The sequence below is a fragment of the Canis lupus genome, chromosome 7 (genome assembly GCF_003254725.2).
Source record: "Canis lupus dingo isolate Sandy chromosome 7, ASM325472v2, whole genome shotgun sequence".
NCBI classification, from domain to species: domain Eukaryota; kingdom Metazoa; phylum Chordata; class Mammalia; order Carnivora; family Canidae; genus Canis; species Canis lupus.
Window position 1 is genome coordinate 32,750,812 of NC_064249.1, and position 18,963 is coordinate 32,769,774.

The 18,963-nt window shown below is 36.2% G+C and overlaps 1 protein-coding gene across 5 annotated transcripts in view; it reads left to right on the forward strand.

The window, feature by feature from the left end:
* The window catches only part of WDR64 (WD repeat domain 64), a 143,016-nt gene that overhangs the window by 33,904 nt on the left and 90,149 nt on the right, over window positions 1-18,963 (forward strand). For all 5 annotated transcript variants that reach the window (XR_007411944.1, XM_025430516.3, XM_035719396.2 and 2 more), the window contains 2 exons: window positions 2,475-2,689; window positions 7,159-7,293. Coding sequence is in view for 4 of the 5 variants with exons in the window: in XM_025430516.3 (XP_025286301.1) it covers window positions 2,475-2,689; window positions 7,159-7,293 (350 nt within the window). In the remaining variant the exon portion in view is untranslated. The remainder of the gene's footprint in view (window positions 1-2,474; window positions 2,690-7,158; window positions 7,294-18,963) is intronic.

Below are 18,963 nucleotides of genomic sequence, written 5' to 3' on the forward strand. Positions count from 1 at the left end.
CCAATTTTAGACAGAATGGTAGGATGTGAGCAATCCACTTCCTCCACTGAATGTCAGTTCCTTATATACATAAAATGATTTTAAGTAATCAATTTCATCATTAAACAAGTTCAGCATTAATATTCTGTATGATTAAAAAGGAATATTCTTTCCATTGAGTGCATATTTAATTTGGTTATATTGGTTTTGTTCTGTTTTTGAGAGAGAAGGTAATTCCTTCCTTCTTTTATACCTTTTCTGAATCCAAGTGTTAGCTTTTTGATTATGCTCATTTTATCAAGTTCAAATCCTTTCTTTCCAGTTCAGTTTCATTTGGTAAGAAAATAACTAAAAATCAAATGACTAATTCTGGCAAAATATCTAGTGGGACAGATGCCAATGTTATTCCTTCAGTGGCTAGGATGTTACCACTTAAGCAATTTACAATATTTATTGAGCATTTGCAGCCATATAGAAGTAATGAACATGTTCTCTGTACTCAAACAAAACTAAATCTTGAAGGATTTCATGAAAAAAAAAAAAAACCCATAATATATAATAGGACAGCAAACTATATAGTAAAACAAAACAAAACAACAACAACAACAACAACAACAACAAACAAGGGCAATAGGAATTCAGGAAGAGGCAAGATTGTAAAAAATGTCCTCAGAAAGCGGGCTGACTTTGAACGAGGAGGATTAAGAAATAATTAGCCTTTCTCTGTGCCTTACTTGTCCCTAGGCTCAGTGAAAAACCAAAGTTCTCATTCCTGTCTCCAGTGTTGTAACCAGCTAGTGATATAGGATGACTTTAAAGAAGGCAGATTGTTGCCTCATGTCCTTTATTATGTGGTATGTTACTGTGTCCCAGTCTGCAGTTTGATTGCAACGTTTTCAATGTCCAGCTCTCTCTAGTTATCACTCTTGCTTTTTCAGCCCCGTGGAAGCCCCCAGGTCCTTAAGAGAGTCCTCTTCACTTTCTGGCTTCTTGGCTCTCCTTTCTTTGCCTGACTGCCTGCACCACGTGGGTGGATCATCTGGGCTGAAGCCATCCTCACCCTCCATTCTCTTAAATCCTTTGAAACTCTAGTCCTGGTTAGATGTGACGGCCTATCTCTGCTCCTTCATGGTGGCTAAGCCCTCCTGGAGAAAACACAAAGCCACCACAATTGGGCATCACTACAAATTCAGGGTCTGTAGACTCATTTGAGGGCTCACTGGCTTCTGTCATCCTCTTTCTTGTCCCTGCCAAATGGCTTTCCCATTCCTGGCAAAGGCCATTATTGTCCTCGGGCTCTCTCCCTCTCAGCAGATGGACTTGCCTCTATTTTCCTGAGAAATCTGAGTCTAGGAGGCTTGTTTTCTTCCAAACTCCAGCTTTCCCACCCACAGCTTCAATGAGGACGCCCTACTTTCTTTCTTCCTTCCTTTCTCTGGAGGCAAACTATCCTCGCAACTGTCACTCCCATTCCTTCCTGCCTCGCGCAGGACAAGTCCCTTCCCTTTTCATCTTTTTAACATTCATCGCTTCTTCTGGGCTCCTCCTTTCAACCGCCTCTGAATCTTTCCATCAACCAATTCATGTGCCAGATCAAAGGTCCTCTTCCCAGACCACAAGACCTATAGCGGCCCCTCCCAGTCACTCTTTATCATAGCACCCTTTATTTCCTCAGTGCACTTCCCATGATCTGAAATGATCTACTTTTTTATATAGTATTCCTGCACCAGAATAGTAGTCAGAAACTTGTCTTTTTCATCAAGTTTATGGCCCGGGCCATAAAATAGTTCTTGGCACATTGTACGCACATCATAGGTGCTCAACAAATATTTGTTGAATAACTGAATGAAGCTCTAAATATGTTCAAGTCTCACTCATTCTAAAGGAAATGACAAAAATATTTTTAAATATTTTTTTCTTCTATCTTAGGTAAATAGATAGATAGATAGAGACTGAATTCTGGGAGAGCACTGGCTGTATAGTTCAGTGAACACAGCACAGTAGCCCAGAGTCAGCTTGACAAATACTTGCTGAATATTTCTGGGTAAACTTGGATATGAAGATATGTTTTTCCTGATAACTTCATAATTGGGGCGTAAATACTTTATTTTCCTGTTTGCCATACAGTTTTACATCAGTGGGCCTATAACACTTACAGGTCCCATTATGCTTCCCATTAATATTGCCTTACAAATCCAAGAGAGGGACATTCACAATAACATAACAGAAAATCTCATTAATGTATTGAGCCAAAGGTACCTCACTTTTTTTCCCCACAAAGCACCCAAAAGTACAATGTTGGGCTCACAGTGAATGTTCATTAACTTTTACTTGGTTAACTCTAGTTTTTTTTTTTTTTTCCAAGTTTAACACCATGGGAATATCTAAAATGAGAAACATCAGGAAGTAAAATTTTCATCAAATCAAAGGGTGATATTTAATATGTGGATATTTAGAGCAATATAATAACTTATTAAGTATTCTTCTGTTCCTAGGAAAACTATTTTGTCATAAAGCCTATGGATCACTGCCTCCTCTGTGTGTGTGTAGTGTCTCTGCCTGACCAGCTCTGCAGGGATGACATCCTCTTAGGGGATGATGGTGGTTTTGTGAACAAATTCACAGTAAATAGTGATGACTTTGGACTAAAGCAGGCAAAGTCCAAAAAAAAATTACAAAACCAAGTTTTAGACTCAAAGAACTTTAAAAGGTAAGGGTAGTATATGAACAGTTAATATTTTTCTAATACAGACAATGTTCAAGTATTTATGAGCGAACACAATGTGCTAGACCCCTGGTAACCTGAAATACAAAGCCAAATAAGGAATACTTCTTACCTCAAAGAATTTGCAGTAAAATTGGGAAGAAAGATAGGAAAATTAGCCACTGAAATTCCAATTGTTAGCGCTATTGACAATTAAAATCTATAGGTACTGAAATGAATTAAACTGTGCAAATTAAGTGAAAAAATTAAACCATGAAAAATCTAGAAAACATATATGTGACTATTTACTAGCACTTGAATATGGAAGAAGATCCTCAACATAAAAGCAATGAATGGCTGAGTGAAGTAAGTCAGTCGGAGAAGGACAAACATTATATGTTCTCATTCATTTGGGGAATATAAATAATAGTGAAAGGGAATATAAGGGAAGGGAGAAGAAATGTGTGGGAAATATCAGAAAGGGAGACATAACGTAAAGACTGCTAACTCTGGGAAACGAACCAGGGGTGGTAGAAGGGGAGGAGGGCGGGGGGTGGGAGTGATTGGGTGACGGGCACTGAGGGTTATTCTGTATGTTGGTAAGTTGAACACCAATAAAAAATAAATAAATAAATAATATGATTAAAAAATGGTAAAAAAAAAAAAGCAATGAATGCAGAATTCAAAGAAAAAATTGTAGAAATTTGGCAAAAACAAAGCTTCTGGACATCGAAAAAGAAAATTTTAAAAGTAAATAACAAACTAGAGGGGTGCCTGGATGGCCTCAGTCGGTTAACCCTCCAACTCTTAGTTTCAGCTCAGGTCATGATCTCAGGGTCATGGATTGAGTCCCACCTAAGGCTCCATGCTCAGCCCTCCCCCTTCTCAAACTCTCTTCCTCTCTCTAAAATAAATAAATATTTATTTGGAAATAAGCCTTAAAAATAAATAAATAAATAAATAATATTTGGAAATAAGCCTTAAAAATAAAAGACACAAACTAGAATAAATATTTATAATAAATATGGCAAACAATGGGTTAATACTCTTTTTAAGAGGTATTGCAGGTCAATTAAAAAATAATAATTCCGGATGCCTGGGTGGCTCAGCGATTGAGCATTTGACTTAGGGTATGATCCTGGAGTGCAGGAATCTAGTCCCACATGGGGCTCCCTGCATGGAGCCTGCTTCTCCCTCTGCCTATGTCTCTGCCTCTCTTTGTGTGTCTCTCATGAATAAATAAATAAACTGTTTAAAAATATAATTCCCAAAGAAAAATGGGCAAAGACTGTGAAAGATAATTCATGCACAGGCACACACAGTACAAATAGTCAATAAACATTTCAAAGTGATCATCAGGCAAAAATGCTAACAATTATTTCCAAATGATGAGATTATAGGTGATTTTTATTGTCTTTATAATTCCACTGTCTTTGAAGTTTTTTTATAAATAAGTAAGTATATATTACTTTTACTAGCAGAGAAACAAATTCTGTATTAAATTTATTCTCTTGGGATCCCTGGGTGGCGCAGCGGTTTGGCGCCTGCCTTTGGCCCAGGGCCTGATCCTGGAGAGCCGGGATCGAATCCCACGTCGGGTTCCCGGTGCATGGAGCCTGCTTCTCCCTCTGCCTATGTCTCTGCCTCTCTCTCTCTCTCTCTCTCTCTCTGTGACTATCATAAATAAATAAAGAAAAAAAATATTAAAATTTATTCTCTTAAAGAAGCACAACTTAACATCAGATACAATTTCGCATTTCTAACATTGGAAGGGATCGAAAAAGGCATAGATTCTGTGGATGGGCATTTTCAAACTATCGATGGTGGAGGTATGAGTTCAATCCCTTTCAGGAGAGCAGTCTGGGAGATGCATCAAGTGTCTTAATAAGCCTTTGACCCAGGATCTCCATGCATTTAAAACCATGAGTATGGTTATCACAGCATTATTTCTAATAGTCAAGTCTCTAGTGTCTAACAATGTAAAGTACCAAGGGCATTCAGTAAATCATAGTATAACCATATTAGTGAATGCCATGCACTCTCATTTAATAACGTTTTGAAATATATTTAATAACATGGAAAATGTTCATGATATAATATTAAGTAAAAAAAATTAATTTCTCTATGTACATATGAATCCAGTTTTTGTTTTTTTTTTTTTTTGAATCCAGTTTTTTTTAATCCAGTTTGATAAAAAGGAATACATAGATCTGTGTGTCTGTGTCTGTATATTTCTATTTAAGGAAATGGAGTATAAATATTCCAATATATAAATTATGATTCTCTATGTGACTTCGGAGAGGTGATTTTTATTTTCTTTTTTATGTTTTGTTTTAAAGATTTTACTTATTTATTCATGAGAGACACAGAGAGAGAGAAAGGCAGAGACACAGGCAAAGAGAGAAGCAGGCTCCAAGCAGGGAGCCTGATGTAGGACTCAATCCCGGGACTCCAGAACCACACTCTGGGCCGAAGGCAGGTGCTAAACCGCTGAGCCACCCAGGGATTCCCCTTATTTATTTATGTTTTCCTACGTTCTAAATTGTACACTGAAAAGTTTTCTTTTAGGATGAGAAAAAACTTTTGGGGTGCCTGGATGGCTCAGTCAGTTAAGCATCTGCCTTTGGCTCAGGTCATGATCCCAGGGTCTTGGGATTGAGAACCACATCAGGCTCCCTGCTCCATAGGAAGCCTGCTTCTCCTTCTCCCTCTGCCTGCCATTTCCCTTTCTTGTGCTCTATCAAATAAATAAATAAAATCTTTTTTTAAAAAATAGAATAAGAAAACAACTTTTAAAAATACAGGATTATACTTTGTTATTAAAGTAACAAATATTTCATCCCAGAGTTAGAACATGCAATTAAAATCTCATTACAGCTGTTACTACAGTGGAATTAAGACTAGCCAATTGCTAGAATCCTAAAAATGGCACAATAATTGACTGAATCCATTTTCCATCCTTTATATATGAGCAATACTACTTAGTCCCATCAAAGTATTAGACTCTGATGGGGCATTTTCCTAACATGTGATGTGCTGCTCTATACTCTATCAAGTATTTCATTCCAATTATGATAGGCTCTTGGAATAGAAGTTGAGACATGAATTTTCTTTCTAAGAGTTGTATCACCTGTAGAAAATTCCATGGCCTCTCTTCCATCCCTGTTTCCATTAAGCTGGATATGTTTGAAATGAGTTTGGAGATCTGACGAATTTGAGGAATCTGAGTTGAGCTAAATGCATGCAAATTTGCATTGGTTCTTTTGGATAATTATGCACATGTAGATGATTTAATCATGTATATGATCATCATGCATGTGACTTAAATTATTCAAGACTGAACTGTATAGATAAGCTGAGTATTGAGACATGTTCGTTCTTACACCAACAGATTCTCAAACCTAACAGAATGAAAGTTATTAAGGCCAAAGGGGTAATTAAACTCTGGAGCCATCATTAATGTTTCCCTTCAGTTAATAACTCAATTATACTCAATGGGTGGGAGTAGAGATATGGGTAGGAAATACAGGCATGCAAAATGTTTTACAGATTAAAGAAAGAAATAGCCAGTACCCAGAGAGCAAAATTAAACACAGTCTGATATGGAAAAAGAAATCTCTCTACTCTGTTTCATCCCATATTGAAGGGATTGAATTATCAACACCTCTATTCCTTAACTAGAATCTAAGGAACGTGGGAACGAGAATTTCACCTCAGTCATCTTTATGTCCTTTTACCTGGGATGCAGTAGGTGCTCAATAAATATTTGTGAATGAGGAAACAAACACACTGTAAAATATGAGTAAATATAATAAATGAAGATGGCTTCTTACAGGTTAAGATAAGAATTTTACTATAAAAGTTTTGTCCCCTAATGCTAAAGCTCTCACTGAAATGTCCTGTGAATTGATTAGCAAGCCTTTGGCTAGGAATACAACTGTCCCAGCCTCTGCTTCACTGGTGATCTGGGACTACAAGTTTCCCAGTTATCTAGTTCTGAAAGTCTTCATGGAAAATATGATAATGAATTGACTCATCTATTTTTTTCATGAGAGACACAGAGAGAAGGCAGAGACATAGGCAGAGGGAGAAGCAGGCTCCTCGCAGGGAGCCCGATGTGGGACTCGATCCTGGAATTCTGCGATCATACCCTGAGCCAAAGGCAGATGCTCAACCGCTGAGCCACCCAGGCATCCCTAATTGATTCATCTAAAACAATATGAAACACAGTACTTTTGGATGACCAGAATTTTTCAGTAAAGTAAGGATAATAGTGTCTGTATTGAACAGGGATTCATCTACATTATTCACCTACAGATTAATATTTGATGATTAATTTTTATTTTCCATTTTAAATATGCTAGATGATAAATATTTAGTTAAACAGTTAAAAGTGGTATAAGCATAGGATGGTATTACAAGTGCAAGCTTTGTATGTCTAACATAACCACTCCTTTTCTTCTTTTAATTGCCAGTGTTAAAAGGAAGTTGCATAATGACTGGGTTATGAAAATTAGATATATTACAGCCCTAAGTTGCTTTGGATCCTGCTCCTTAGACAGTGTTCATTCATTGGTTTTGGAATCCTTGAAGAGACTTGAGGATAATTTGTAAGTACAATAGTTTGTATACATGAACATTCTGTGAATTTCAGAGTTTTTACAATTAAGTCAATGACAATCTTGGAGTTTCCAAACTGGTTTTTAGAAAATTCAGATGTTAATGATTCCATTTATTTGACAAGATTAATTAGATTTTTAGGAATAAATTAAAGTTACTCATGCAAATCTGAATATGATGTGTCCTCCTAGCAGCAATTTTGCTAATTTGTTGTTTTTTTGCCACAATCTATTGGAATAAGTCAATACAGGTCAATCTATAGCTATATTTTCCAAGTATAGGTCTGTGGGTAAAACTCTATACTTTGAAAATCATTCTTACAGGTCAATTGGCAAGCCCATGAGTGTCTGTAGCACAAATATCATGTTTCATGTGTAATAAATGCATGAAATTACTTTCTTATAGACAGGTGAATTTAAAGAGTATGTAGTCTTATTTTTTATCTGGTTGAATATTATTAACTATTATTATGTAATAATCATAACCATAACTATATAGTACCTATATGTTAATAATATATAGGAACTATAAAACAGATGCTATCTTTAATTTTCAGTTTTAAAAATGCATTAAGTTAAATGCTACCACATGGATAGACCTCAAAACATTATGCTAAGTGACAGAAGCCAGACACAAAAGACTGCATACTAAATGATTCTATTTATATCAAACATCCAGAAAAGGCAATTTATAGAGACAGAAAGTAGATAAGTGGATGCCAGGAGGTGGTGGTGAGAGCAAGTGATCCCAAGAGGGCACAGGGGAGGTTTTTGGGATATTGAAAATGTTCCAAAACCTATTGTAGTGATTGTTATACAACTGTATAAACTGACTAAAAATAATTGAGTTGTGCATTTACAAACGTGTGAATTTTATGTTATATGTTATACGTCAACAAAACTGTGTTAAAAAAATGCATACAGACTTCTAGTTTCCAGTCTAGCATGTAAAGTTTGGAAGTCATCACTCAGCCCTAACAACAGGTGAAAAGAACTAAACAAACTAAAAAATCAACAGCTCTTCTTAAATCCATCAAAGAAGCGAGGTCACAGACCAAACTGCTGCCCTCAAATTTGGAGAGAGAGACAGGCATATACTATGAATCACAACTTACCAGAGCAGAAATTCACAAGGAGATACCTCTGCGAAACCAATATATTGTGATAAGAAAACCTGAACTATGACTGACAAATCACTGGGGGCTCTACATAGAAAAATCTGAGAGTTAAAAACTCCAGGGACCCAGTTAGAGAGGGTCCCTACACTTTTGTGAATTTTATTTCCAGGAACTCAACCAGTTTCTCACAGTGAATGTCGGAGAAAAGTCCTCTCCTGCCCAACAGAGGCAGAAGAAAATGCACCACATTCAAACATACCCAAACATTCTGTTCTTAACAAAGTCTGTCCTTAAGAGAAAAACTGTGTTACTAGAGCCTAAACTATTGGAGTTATATCAGAAACTAAATGACCTGGGAGAAGGGAAATATCCAACTCTAGCCTACTTTAGCCTACTCTAGCTTTCCACATAGAAGGGAAATACCCAAATACAGCTCGCTCTAGCCATTCTGACCCACCTAAGGAGAAGGGAGGCTGCAGAACACTCATAAAGTTCAAAGTTCAGAAGCACAGGCTCACTAAAAGACTGAGATCTGATCAAAGGACTGTGGACCACTTCCCTTTCATCCCACCCACTTACAACCTCATTACTAAAGGCCTATTAGCAGCAGTTCCTTTTACAAGATACATTATGTCCTACTATCAAGAATAAATTACAAGGCATACCAAAATGCAAAAACACAGTTTGAAGAGCTAGAGCAAATATCAAATGAAACTCATATATAGCAGAGATGTTGGAATCAGTAGACCAGGAAGGTAAAATAACTATCAGTAATATGGGGCTCTAATGGATAAACTAGACACCATGCAAAAAAAAAAAAAAAAAGTAATATAAACAGAAAGATAGACATTTTAATAAAGAATCAAAAAGAAATGCTAGGGATGAAAAAATAACAAATAAAGACTCATTGCCTCAAGAGTAGACTGACAAAGCTCAGGAAAGAATCTTCTGAACTTGAGAATATTATCAATAGACACTTCAAAAATAGTAAAACAAAGAGAAGAAGATTGAAAAAAATGGAATAAAATACCCCAAAACTGTGGAACAACTACAAGAGTTATAACATATGCATAATTGGAATTCCAGGAGAATAAATGGAAAAAGGAAAAGAAGAAATATTTGGAGCAATAATGACAGAATTTTCCCCGAATTAAAGTCAGATACCAAACCACATATCTACTAAGCTCAGAGGACACCAAGCAGGATAAATGCCAAAAAAAAATTACACTTAAGAGTATCATATTAAAACTGTAGAAAATCAAAGATGAAAAATAAATCTTGAAAGAAATCAAAAGCATCTCACCTTTAGAGGAGGAAAGAAAAAATTTATATTGAACTTTTCCTTGGACGCCATGCAAGCAAGACAAAAGTGAAATATTTAAAGTGTTGAGAGAAAAAATATGCCAAAGCAGAATTCTTTTTTTTTCTGTAAAACTATCCTGCCAAAACTCACCTGAGAAGATAGACAATCTGAATAGGCCTATATTTGTTAATGAAATTGAATTAATATGGGCAGCCGCAGTGGCTCAGTGGTTTAGCGCTGCCTTTGGCCCAGGGCCTGATCCTGGAGACCCGGGGATCGGGGATGGAGTCCCACATCGGGCTCCCTGCATGGAGCCTGCTTCTCCCTCTGCCTGTGTCTCTGCCTCTCTTTCCCTCTCTCTCTCTTTCTCTTTCCCTCTCTCCCGCCCTTCCCCCTCTCCATGTCTCTCATTAATAAATAAATAAAATATTAAAAAAAGAAATTGAATTAATAATAACCTTCTAAAACAAGAAGCATCAGACATAGGTGGATTTATTTTTATTTTTTTTATTATTTATTTATTTATTTATTTTGACATAGGTGGATTTAATGGTGAACTCTACCATATATTTAAGGATAAAATTATACCAATTCTCCACAATGTCCTTCAGATAATAGAAGCAGAGAAAAACTTCTTAACCTGTTCAATTAGGACAGTATTACCCTAATACCAAATCAGACAAAGGCATTACAATCAAAGAAAACTACAGACCAATGTCTCTTGCAAAAATCCTCAACAAAATATTAGCAAATTGAATTTAATAAGATACAAAAAGAAGTACACACCATGACTAAGTATGCAAGGTTGGTTCAACATTTGAAAATTATTTAATGTAACCCATCATATCAACAGGCTAAGAAGAAAAATCACATGATCACATCAATAGATGCAAAGAAGAATTTGACAAAATCTATCCATGATAAAAACTCTAAATCAAGACACAGATTTTATATTTTTCACACACAAGTACACAAACAACTTAAAATGGATCATAGATGTAAATATAAAACACAAAACTATAAAACTCCTAGAATAAAATCTAAATAATCTTGGATTTGGCAACAAATTTATAGATACAACACCAAAGGCATAATTCATGAAAGGAATGGTTGATAAACTAGACTTCATTAAAATTAAAAACTGCTCTGCAAGAGACACTGAAAGAGAACAACAGCAACAAAAAGCCACAGACTGGGAGAAAAATATTTGCAAAGGTACATCTGATAAAGGACTCTTACCCAAAATGTACCAAGAACTCTTAAAACTCAACAGTAAGAAAACAAAACATAATATTAAAAACAAGTCAAAAGATCTAAAGAGATACCTCACCAAAGAAAACATACAAATGGCAATAAGCACATGAAAAGATATTCCATATCATATGTCCTTAAAAAAATGCAAATTGAAGCCACAAGGAATATGGCAAACCCATAGCTAACACCATACTCAGTAAAAGCAAAAAGCTTTTCCTTTAAGATCAGGAACAAGACAAATATGTCCACTTTTGCCACATTTATTTATTTATTTATTATTTAACTGAGAGAGAGAACACAAGCAGTGAGAGAATCAGGCTCCCTGCTGAGCAGAGAGCCTGATGCAAGGCTCAATACCAGGACCCCAGGATATGACCTGAGCCAAAAGCAGCCACTTAACCCACTGAGTCACACAGGTGCCCCTCACTTTCGCGACTTTTATTCAACATAGTATTTGAAGTCCTAGCTAGAGCAAGTAACAAGGAAAACAAATAAAACATATTCCAATTGGAAAGAAAGCAAAACTGTCACTATTTCCAGATGACATGATATTATATATAGAAAGTCCTAAAGACTCCACCAAAAGCTGTTAATTCAGTAAACTGCAGAATACAAATTCAAATCCAGAAATGGATCCTCAACTCTATGGTCAATTAATCTTTGACAAAGCAGGAAAAAATTTCCAGTGGAAGAAAGACGGTCTCTTCAACAAATGGTTTTGGGAAAATTGAGACAGCCACCTGCAGAAGAATGAAATTGGACCATATTCTTATACCATACACAAAAATAGGCTCAAAATGGATAGAAGACCTAAATGTGAAACAGAAATCAATCAAAATCCAGAGAAAAACACAAGCAGCTCCCTCTTTGACCTCAGCCACAGCAATTTCTTCTTAGACATGTCTCCAAAGGCAAGAGAAACAAAAGCAAAAACTATTGAGACTTCATCAAGATAAAAAAGCTTTTACAAGGCAAAGGAAACAACAAAACTAAAAGACAACCTATGGAATGGGAGAAGTTATTTGCAAATGTCTTATCAGATAAAGGGCTAGTATCCAAGATCTATAAAGAATTTATCAAACTCAAACCCATAAAAACAAAAAGTCCAGTCAAGAAATGTGCAGAAGACATGAACAGACATTTCTCTGAAGAAGACATTCAAATGTCCATCAGATTCATGAAAAAATGATCAACATCACTTGGCATCAGGGAAATACAAATCAAAACCACAATGAGATACCACCTCACACTAGTCAGAATGGATAAAATTAACAACACAAGAAACAATAGATGTTGGCGAAATGTGGAGAAAGGGGAACCCTCTTACACTGTTGATGGGAATGCAAACTGGTGCAGTCATTTTGGAAAACAGTATGGAGTTTCCTCAAAAAGTTAAAAATAGAGCTACCCTACAACCCAGCAATTGCATTACAAGCTATTTATCCAAGAGATACAAACATAGTGATTCAAAGAGGCACATGCACCCCAATGTTTATAGTAGCATTGTCCACAGTAGTCAAAATATGGAAAGAGCCCAGATGTCTATTGACAGATGAATGGATAAAGAAGTGATTTATATATATATAAATATATACATATTTATATATATATAAATATTACTTAGCCATCAAAAAGAATGAAGCCTCACCATTTGCATTTGATATATATATATATATATATAGATATAGATAGATGGAACTAGAGGGTATTATGCTAAGTGAAATAAATCAGTCAGAGAAAGACAAAGATCATATAATTTCATTCATATGTGGAATTTAAGAAACAAAAGAGATGAACATAGGGGAAGTGAAGGAAAAATAAAATCAGATGAAAATTGAAAGGGAGGGAAATCATAAGAGACACTGAACTCTAGGAAACAAAGAAGGTTGCTGGAGGGAGGTGGATGAGGGTAAGGGATGATTGAGTGATGGATATTAAGGAGGGCACTTGATGTAATGACCACTGGGTATCATATGCAACTGATGAATGACTCAATTCTACCTCTGAAACTAATAAAACACACATGCATGCAAGAAACACCAAGTGCTGCTGAAGATATGGAGAAAGGGGAACCCTGGTGTCCTGTTGGTGGGAATGTAAATTGCTTCAGCCGCTATGGAAAACAGTACAGAAGTTCCTCAAAAAAATTAAAAATAGAACTACCATATGATGCAGTAATTCTATTTCTGGATATTTATCTGAAGAAAACAAAACACTAATTTAAAAAGATATATGTACCCCCATTTTATTATAGTTTTATTTACAATAGCCAAAATATAGAAACAAAGTAAACGTCTATTGGTGGATGAATGGATAAAGAAAATTGGTACACATGTACAATGAAATATTATTCAGCCATAAAAAGGAATGAAATCTTGCCATTTGTGACAACATAGATGAACCTGGAGGGTTATATCAAGCAAAATAAGGCAGACAAAGAAATACAAATACTGCATGGTATTACTTATATGAGGACTGTTTAAAAAAAGTCAAGCTCATAGAAACAAAGAGTGGAAAAGTAGATGCCGGGGGCTGGGTGTTGGGGGAAATAGGGAAAAGTTGGAAAAATGTATAAACTTTCAGTTAGAAATGAGTAAGACCTGAGGATCTAATGTATAACATGATGACTATAGTAGATAATACTGTATTGTATAACTGAAATTTGCTAAGACAGTAGAACTTAAATGTTCTCAAGAGAAAGAAAGAAAGAAAGAAAGAAAGAAAGAAAGAAAGAAAGAAAAAGAAAAGAAAGAAAAGAAAGAAAGAAAGAAAGAAAAGAAAGGAGAGTCACCAGGGTGGCTCAGTTAGTTAAGCCTTGGACTCTTGATTATGGCTCAGGTCATGATCTCAGGGTTGTGCTTGGGATTCTCTTTCTCTCTGTCTCTGCCCCTCCCCCACTTTTTCAGAATAAAAAAAGAGAGAGAGAAAGAAAGAAAAAGATAAATATATGAGATAATGGATGTGTTAATTAATTCAATGGGAGAGAAATCCTTTCATAATTTATTCATATATTAGATCCAAAAAACTGAAAAGATAAAATAAAAACAAAACACTGAGGGTCAACCTTAAAACTATAAAACCCTCCTTGATGACTTAATTCCATTTCTTAAAACTCATTTGCTTGATTTTAATCATTTTTAGTGAATTTCAGCTTTTCTATCTAAAGATCAGTGAGTTGCAGTGAGATTGAGTCTTAGCTGGAGGACTTGAGTTCAACTAAATATATGTACTAGGAAAAATGGTTAATAGTTTATTTGTCCCACTAACAAAATACAAATGATAACTTCTAGGTCCTTCTTGTTGAGTTCTTTTTTTTTTTTTTTTTTAGGAGAGACAGTGAGCACAAACTGGGGGGGGGGGAGGGACAGAGGAAGATACAGAATCTGATGTGGGGCTCAATCTCACAACCCTGAGGCAATGACCTGAACCAAAACTAAGAGTTGGTAGCTCAACCGACTGAGCTATCCAGGAGCCCCCGCTATGGAGTTTTTAAATGAAATTCACAAAAAAGTGAGAGGAAAAGATAGCCTCCAAACATAACAGAGCTAGAATTTCTTTAAATTCATTTTCAATTTAAGAAACAGCCTAACAAAATTAGAAATTTTATGGAAGAAAAGAATATCACATCTCTAAAATGACTGACTACATTTTCTTGAAAGTTATAGTCTTCGTGAAAGACATATTTTCCCCTCATTTAGAAAAAGATAAAAATGTTTATCTTGACGTATAACATATTGCACTGAGAAATGAACTAACAACTTTTCACAGCACATTAGAAACAGTTTCGTTTCTTAACACTAGCTCTGATTCCACAAATATCATTTCTATGGCATAATTAATTTTCACTTAGTTTCTGTAACATAATTAACTACTGGTGATTACACTCTGGCATTTTAAAGAAGTGCATTTCTGAAACATTTAATTAAGAAATAGATGCAACTTAATTTCTAATTGATCTTGTATTATGTTGGCAATTAATAACCATAAAGAAACATTTGTGAACCATATGAAATATAATAGGCCCTGTGGCCCTATGAAAGATATATATTCTACTTCAGTATCCAGAGAAAGGATTTTCATCTTGAAGATACATGAATCTACAGACAGTATGATTTTACCCACACAAATGACTCACACATATATCTCCAGTAACACTCACCAGGGTAATTCTAACAGTCAGTATGGCAACCAGAAAGTTATACAGGTCATGTAGTTCAGCTTTTAATCCAGAAGTATATCAGTGATTCAACAAATAGTTACTAAGTCACTCACTATGTGTTAAGCACCGTGGACATACAAATATGTTTAAGGCATGACCCCTGCATTTAAATGCTTGAAATCTCAGTGGGAAGACAAGAAATACAGCCATAAGATCAATGGCATGCTGAGGTCAGATCACACCAGCTTATGAGAGCTCATTGCTAAGATTTCAGGAATTTAACAAACTTGTTGAACATGACCATCATTTAAATTTATATAAGCTCACAATTCCAGTATATTAAAAACAGAAGCAATAAACACTCAAAACTCATCACTTTTTTTTTTTTACTACATTTTATGTATATGCCTGAGGATTTTATGTCCTCAAGGATATAGGAATACTATATAATGGTGTGCAACTGTATATCTTTTCCCAACCCCAAGTTTGGAGATGTCACTCACATTGCTAGTTTGAAATTGACCACCATAGGAATATGGTATATAGGTATATAAATATACCATGGAAAACAGCAAATGTTATAACCAATGACCTCCACCTCCACTTCCCTGGCCTTTGCTGAATATTAAACATTTACCAGCATACAATTGCATAGAATAATTAACTTTGTGAAGCAGAGCATGTTAAATTTCAGTTGAAAGGTTTATGGTTATAGGCATCATAGGAGCTCAGATAAAGGAGTGATAAATGATAGTACTCCAGCAAGCCCATAGAGATGAGAACAAGTCTTTTATAGGGGACTATGAAATAAATTTGGCAGGGATTTTATTAAATGAGAAAGGTTATGGCAGCTAATAATAAGCATGCCAAATTGGCTTTTGAATGAATTAAGTGGCTTATTTCTTCTTAAAGAATATCTTTACATTGGTGTGTTTGGCTGTGTATTGGCAATCTCACATTGCAAAATAGAAATCAAAACATTGTTCCAAACAATATTGACAAGCACCTAGAATTTTTGTCTTCAGAAACCCCAGTATCTCTCTCTGGCTTCTGTGTCTTACATTATTGGCTCTTCAAGGCTCTGACTCCCTCTGTGCCTTCTTGATGACCTCAATGAGGCCTCTGATCCTTCTTCTCCCCATTAGCTCCAATTTCATCAGGTTTCTCCTTGACTTCCTTCTCTCCCTCCCTACCTGGACCACAGGTTCGGCATCTGAACTCATATCTCACTAGCCTTCTTCTTGTTGTGCATCCCCATCTGCCATGCAATCCCTTCTGCATGCACCAGTCAGCAGAATCCCAACCTTTCTGCTCAGCAGAGCCCTTCGCCAAGCCCTTCGCCTTTATAGGATCTCAGAGGATCTCAGACTATTCCCAGCTTCAAGTCTCTGTTCGCTCTCCACAGATGTCCCATCCTGCATGACCACAAAACCCTGAGGCCTTTGGAGTAATTCCCAGCACTCCAGGTCATTAGGAATTTTCTGTATCCACACTTATCCTTGATCTTTCCTTTTGTTTTAGAGGTTGAAACATCAAACCTTTGATCATTGGCCTTTAATTTTTTTGACTCCTTCTCTAGGATCTTGCTAATCTCAGTTTCTCCCACTCTCTCACTTCTGCCTGTAATACTCAAGTCTCTTCTGATGTGAGTAATGCTTTTCTTGATGTATAATCTCCTGTGAACTATCATACTACACCTCTTTTGGAAAAAGTATTCTGTACTCACTATCTCTACTACCTTGGTGTTACTTTTTCTCCCTATAATCCTCTCATACAGCTTTACCCACTTCTTACCCTGTAGAAGGGACTCTCAAGTTGGCCAGTAATGTCTGCATTGTAAAACTGATGGAAACTTAACATATCAGATAGCCTTGGGGCATTCAGCATTACTGATCTCACTCACCCTGAAACTCTATTTGGGAAGCAGTGTTTTCTCCTTTTATTTTACTTGTCTTTTTCCTTATGACTCCTCCTTTTGTGTCTGCTGTTAAATGGGGTTTTCTCTAGAGTAAGCCTAGCCAACTTTAATTCTCACTTTCTAGGCACTTCTTGGGTGATGTTCCTCTTCTCTAGCATACTAACACGTATATGCTGATAAAACCCGAGTTATTTTGAATTTTGAACTTAGTATACCTGCTTACCATCTCCACTTGGGTATTTCATAGCCCCTCAAACTCATACATTTATAACTGGACTTAACTCCCTCACCTCTGAATCTATATCTTTTATAGGACTTTTAATTTCTGTTAACCCATCAAATCATCCTAGACAGAAATCTGGCAACCCCAAGTGACTGTTTCCTTTCCCTCAGTGCCCATAAACCAATAATCAACAAATTCATCTCTATTCTCTTACAAACACTTGTTGAATCTGTCTTATCTTCTGTATCTACAACCCCCTAGACTATTATCTCCAACTAGTGTCTTGTCTCAACTTTATCCCTGCCAAAATTATTGTCCATTAGTCTCCCAGAGTATTCTTATGAAGATGATATCCAACTACCTCAATACTTTTCATGTTTCTCCACCCCCTACTATAGCAATTCCATAGTCTAGTCCTGCCAGTGTCTCCACCTTGTTCTCTTCAGTGCCTTGTACTTAGGTTCCTATAACTCTGAGTTTGTTGTTGTTCCCTGGATACCCCATGCTAGGATTTTGTACATGTTTGATGTCTGAAATACTCTTCCTACTCTTCCTCTCTTTCTCTTCCTTCAACCTCTATAATCTTTTTTTTTTTTTTTTTTGGAAAAGAGGGAAATTTTTTGTTTTTAATTTTCTCCAATTTTATTGAGGTATAATTGACCCCATAAATCCTTTAATAATCAGATGATACCAACTCTAGGAAATTTTCCTGACCTTCTCCTAGTACTTCATCTCCCAAGTGGGTTAGGTATCATTTTTGTGCCTCCATCTTTTTATTTATTGTCTCAACTATGTTTAAGGGTGTGTCTTTCCAAGACACAAAGCTTGTTGAGAGTTATTAATATATCCAACATCATCTAAGTAATTGTCCTATAACTTGAGCAATTTGATGACCCCAGAAGAAGTTCTAGAGTCTGAATCTCCATTTGTTTAGCAAATACTTACTGATGAGTTACTACATTCGACGCACCTTTCTATGTGATGGGAATTTAAAGATGAATAAGACTAGGTCCTTGATCTTGAGTCTAATGAGGAAGAAAACAAAAAGATTCCCACAGAGGAGGATAAGTGTCATGATATAGATATTAGAGAGGAACAGAAGAGACTTCCTAGAACATCTTACACAGGATTTTGAAGGGAGAAAAACTGGGGAAGGCTTCCTGAAGAAAGCATCATTCATGCTGAGTTTTGAAGAACTGGTAAGAGTTAGCCAGGCAAACAAATTGCATGAGAGTGGATAAGCAGCCATATTAAAAAAGTGGCATTTGCAAAGGTATAGAAGTGAAAAGAAAAGAGTGAATTCTAGACACTCTAAGTGGTTCAATATGATTGAAGCACAGAAAGGGGGAAAGGTTAAGAAAGACGAGGAGGGACAAGGACAATATGATAAGGCCTGCATACCAGACTGAAGAGCTGGAATATTAACCGCGGAACTATACAAGCTATTAAATGCTTTGGTCAATAGAATGGGCAAAACGAGGTGTTTTTTGACAGATTGCCCTAGCACTGAGATAGAGAACGGGTTGGGAAAGGAGGAGGCAGATTGAAAAGGAGGAGGTGACTGGGAAAATGGGGTAATAGTTCAGAAAGGAACTAATGAGAGCTTGAACTTAATCAGTTTAAGTAAAAAAGAAGAGAGAATAAAGAAGCCCAGGTGGCTCAGTGGTTTAGCCCCGCCTTCAGCCC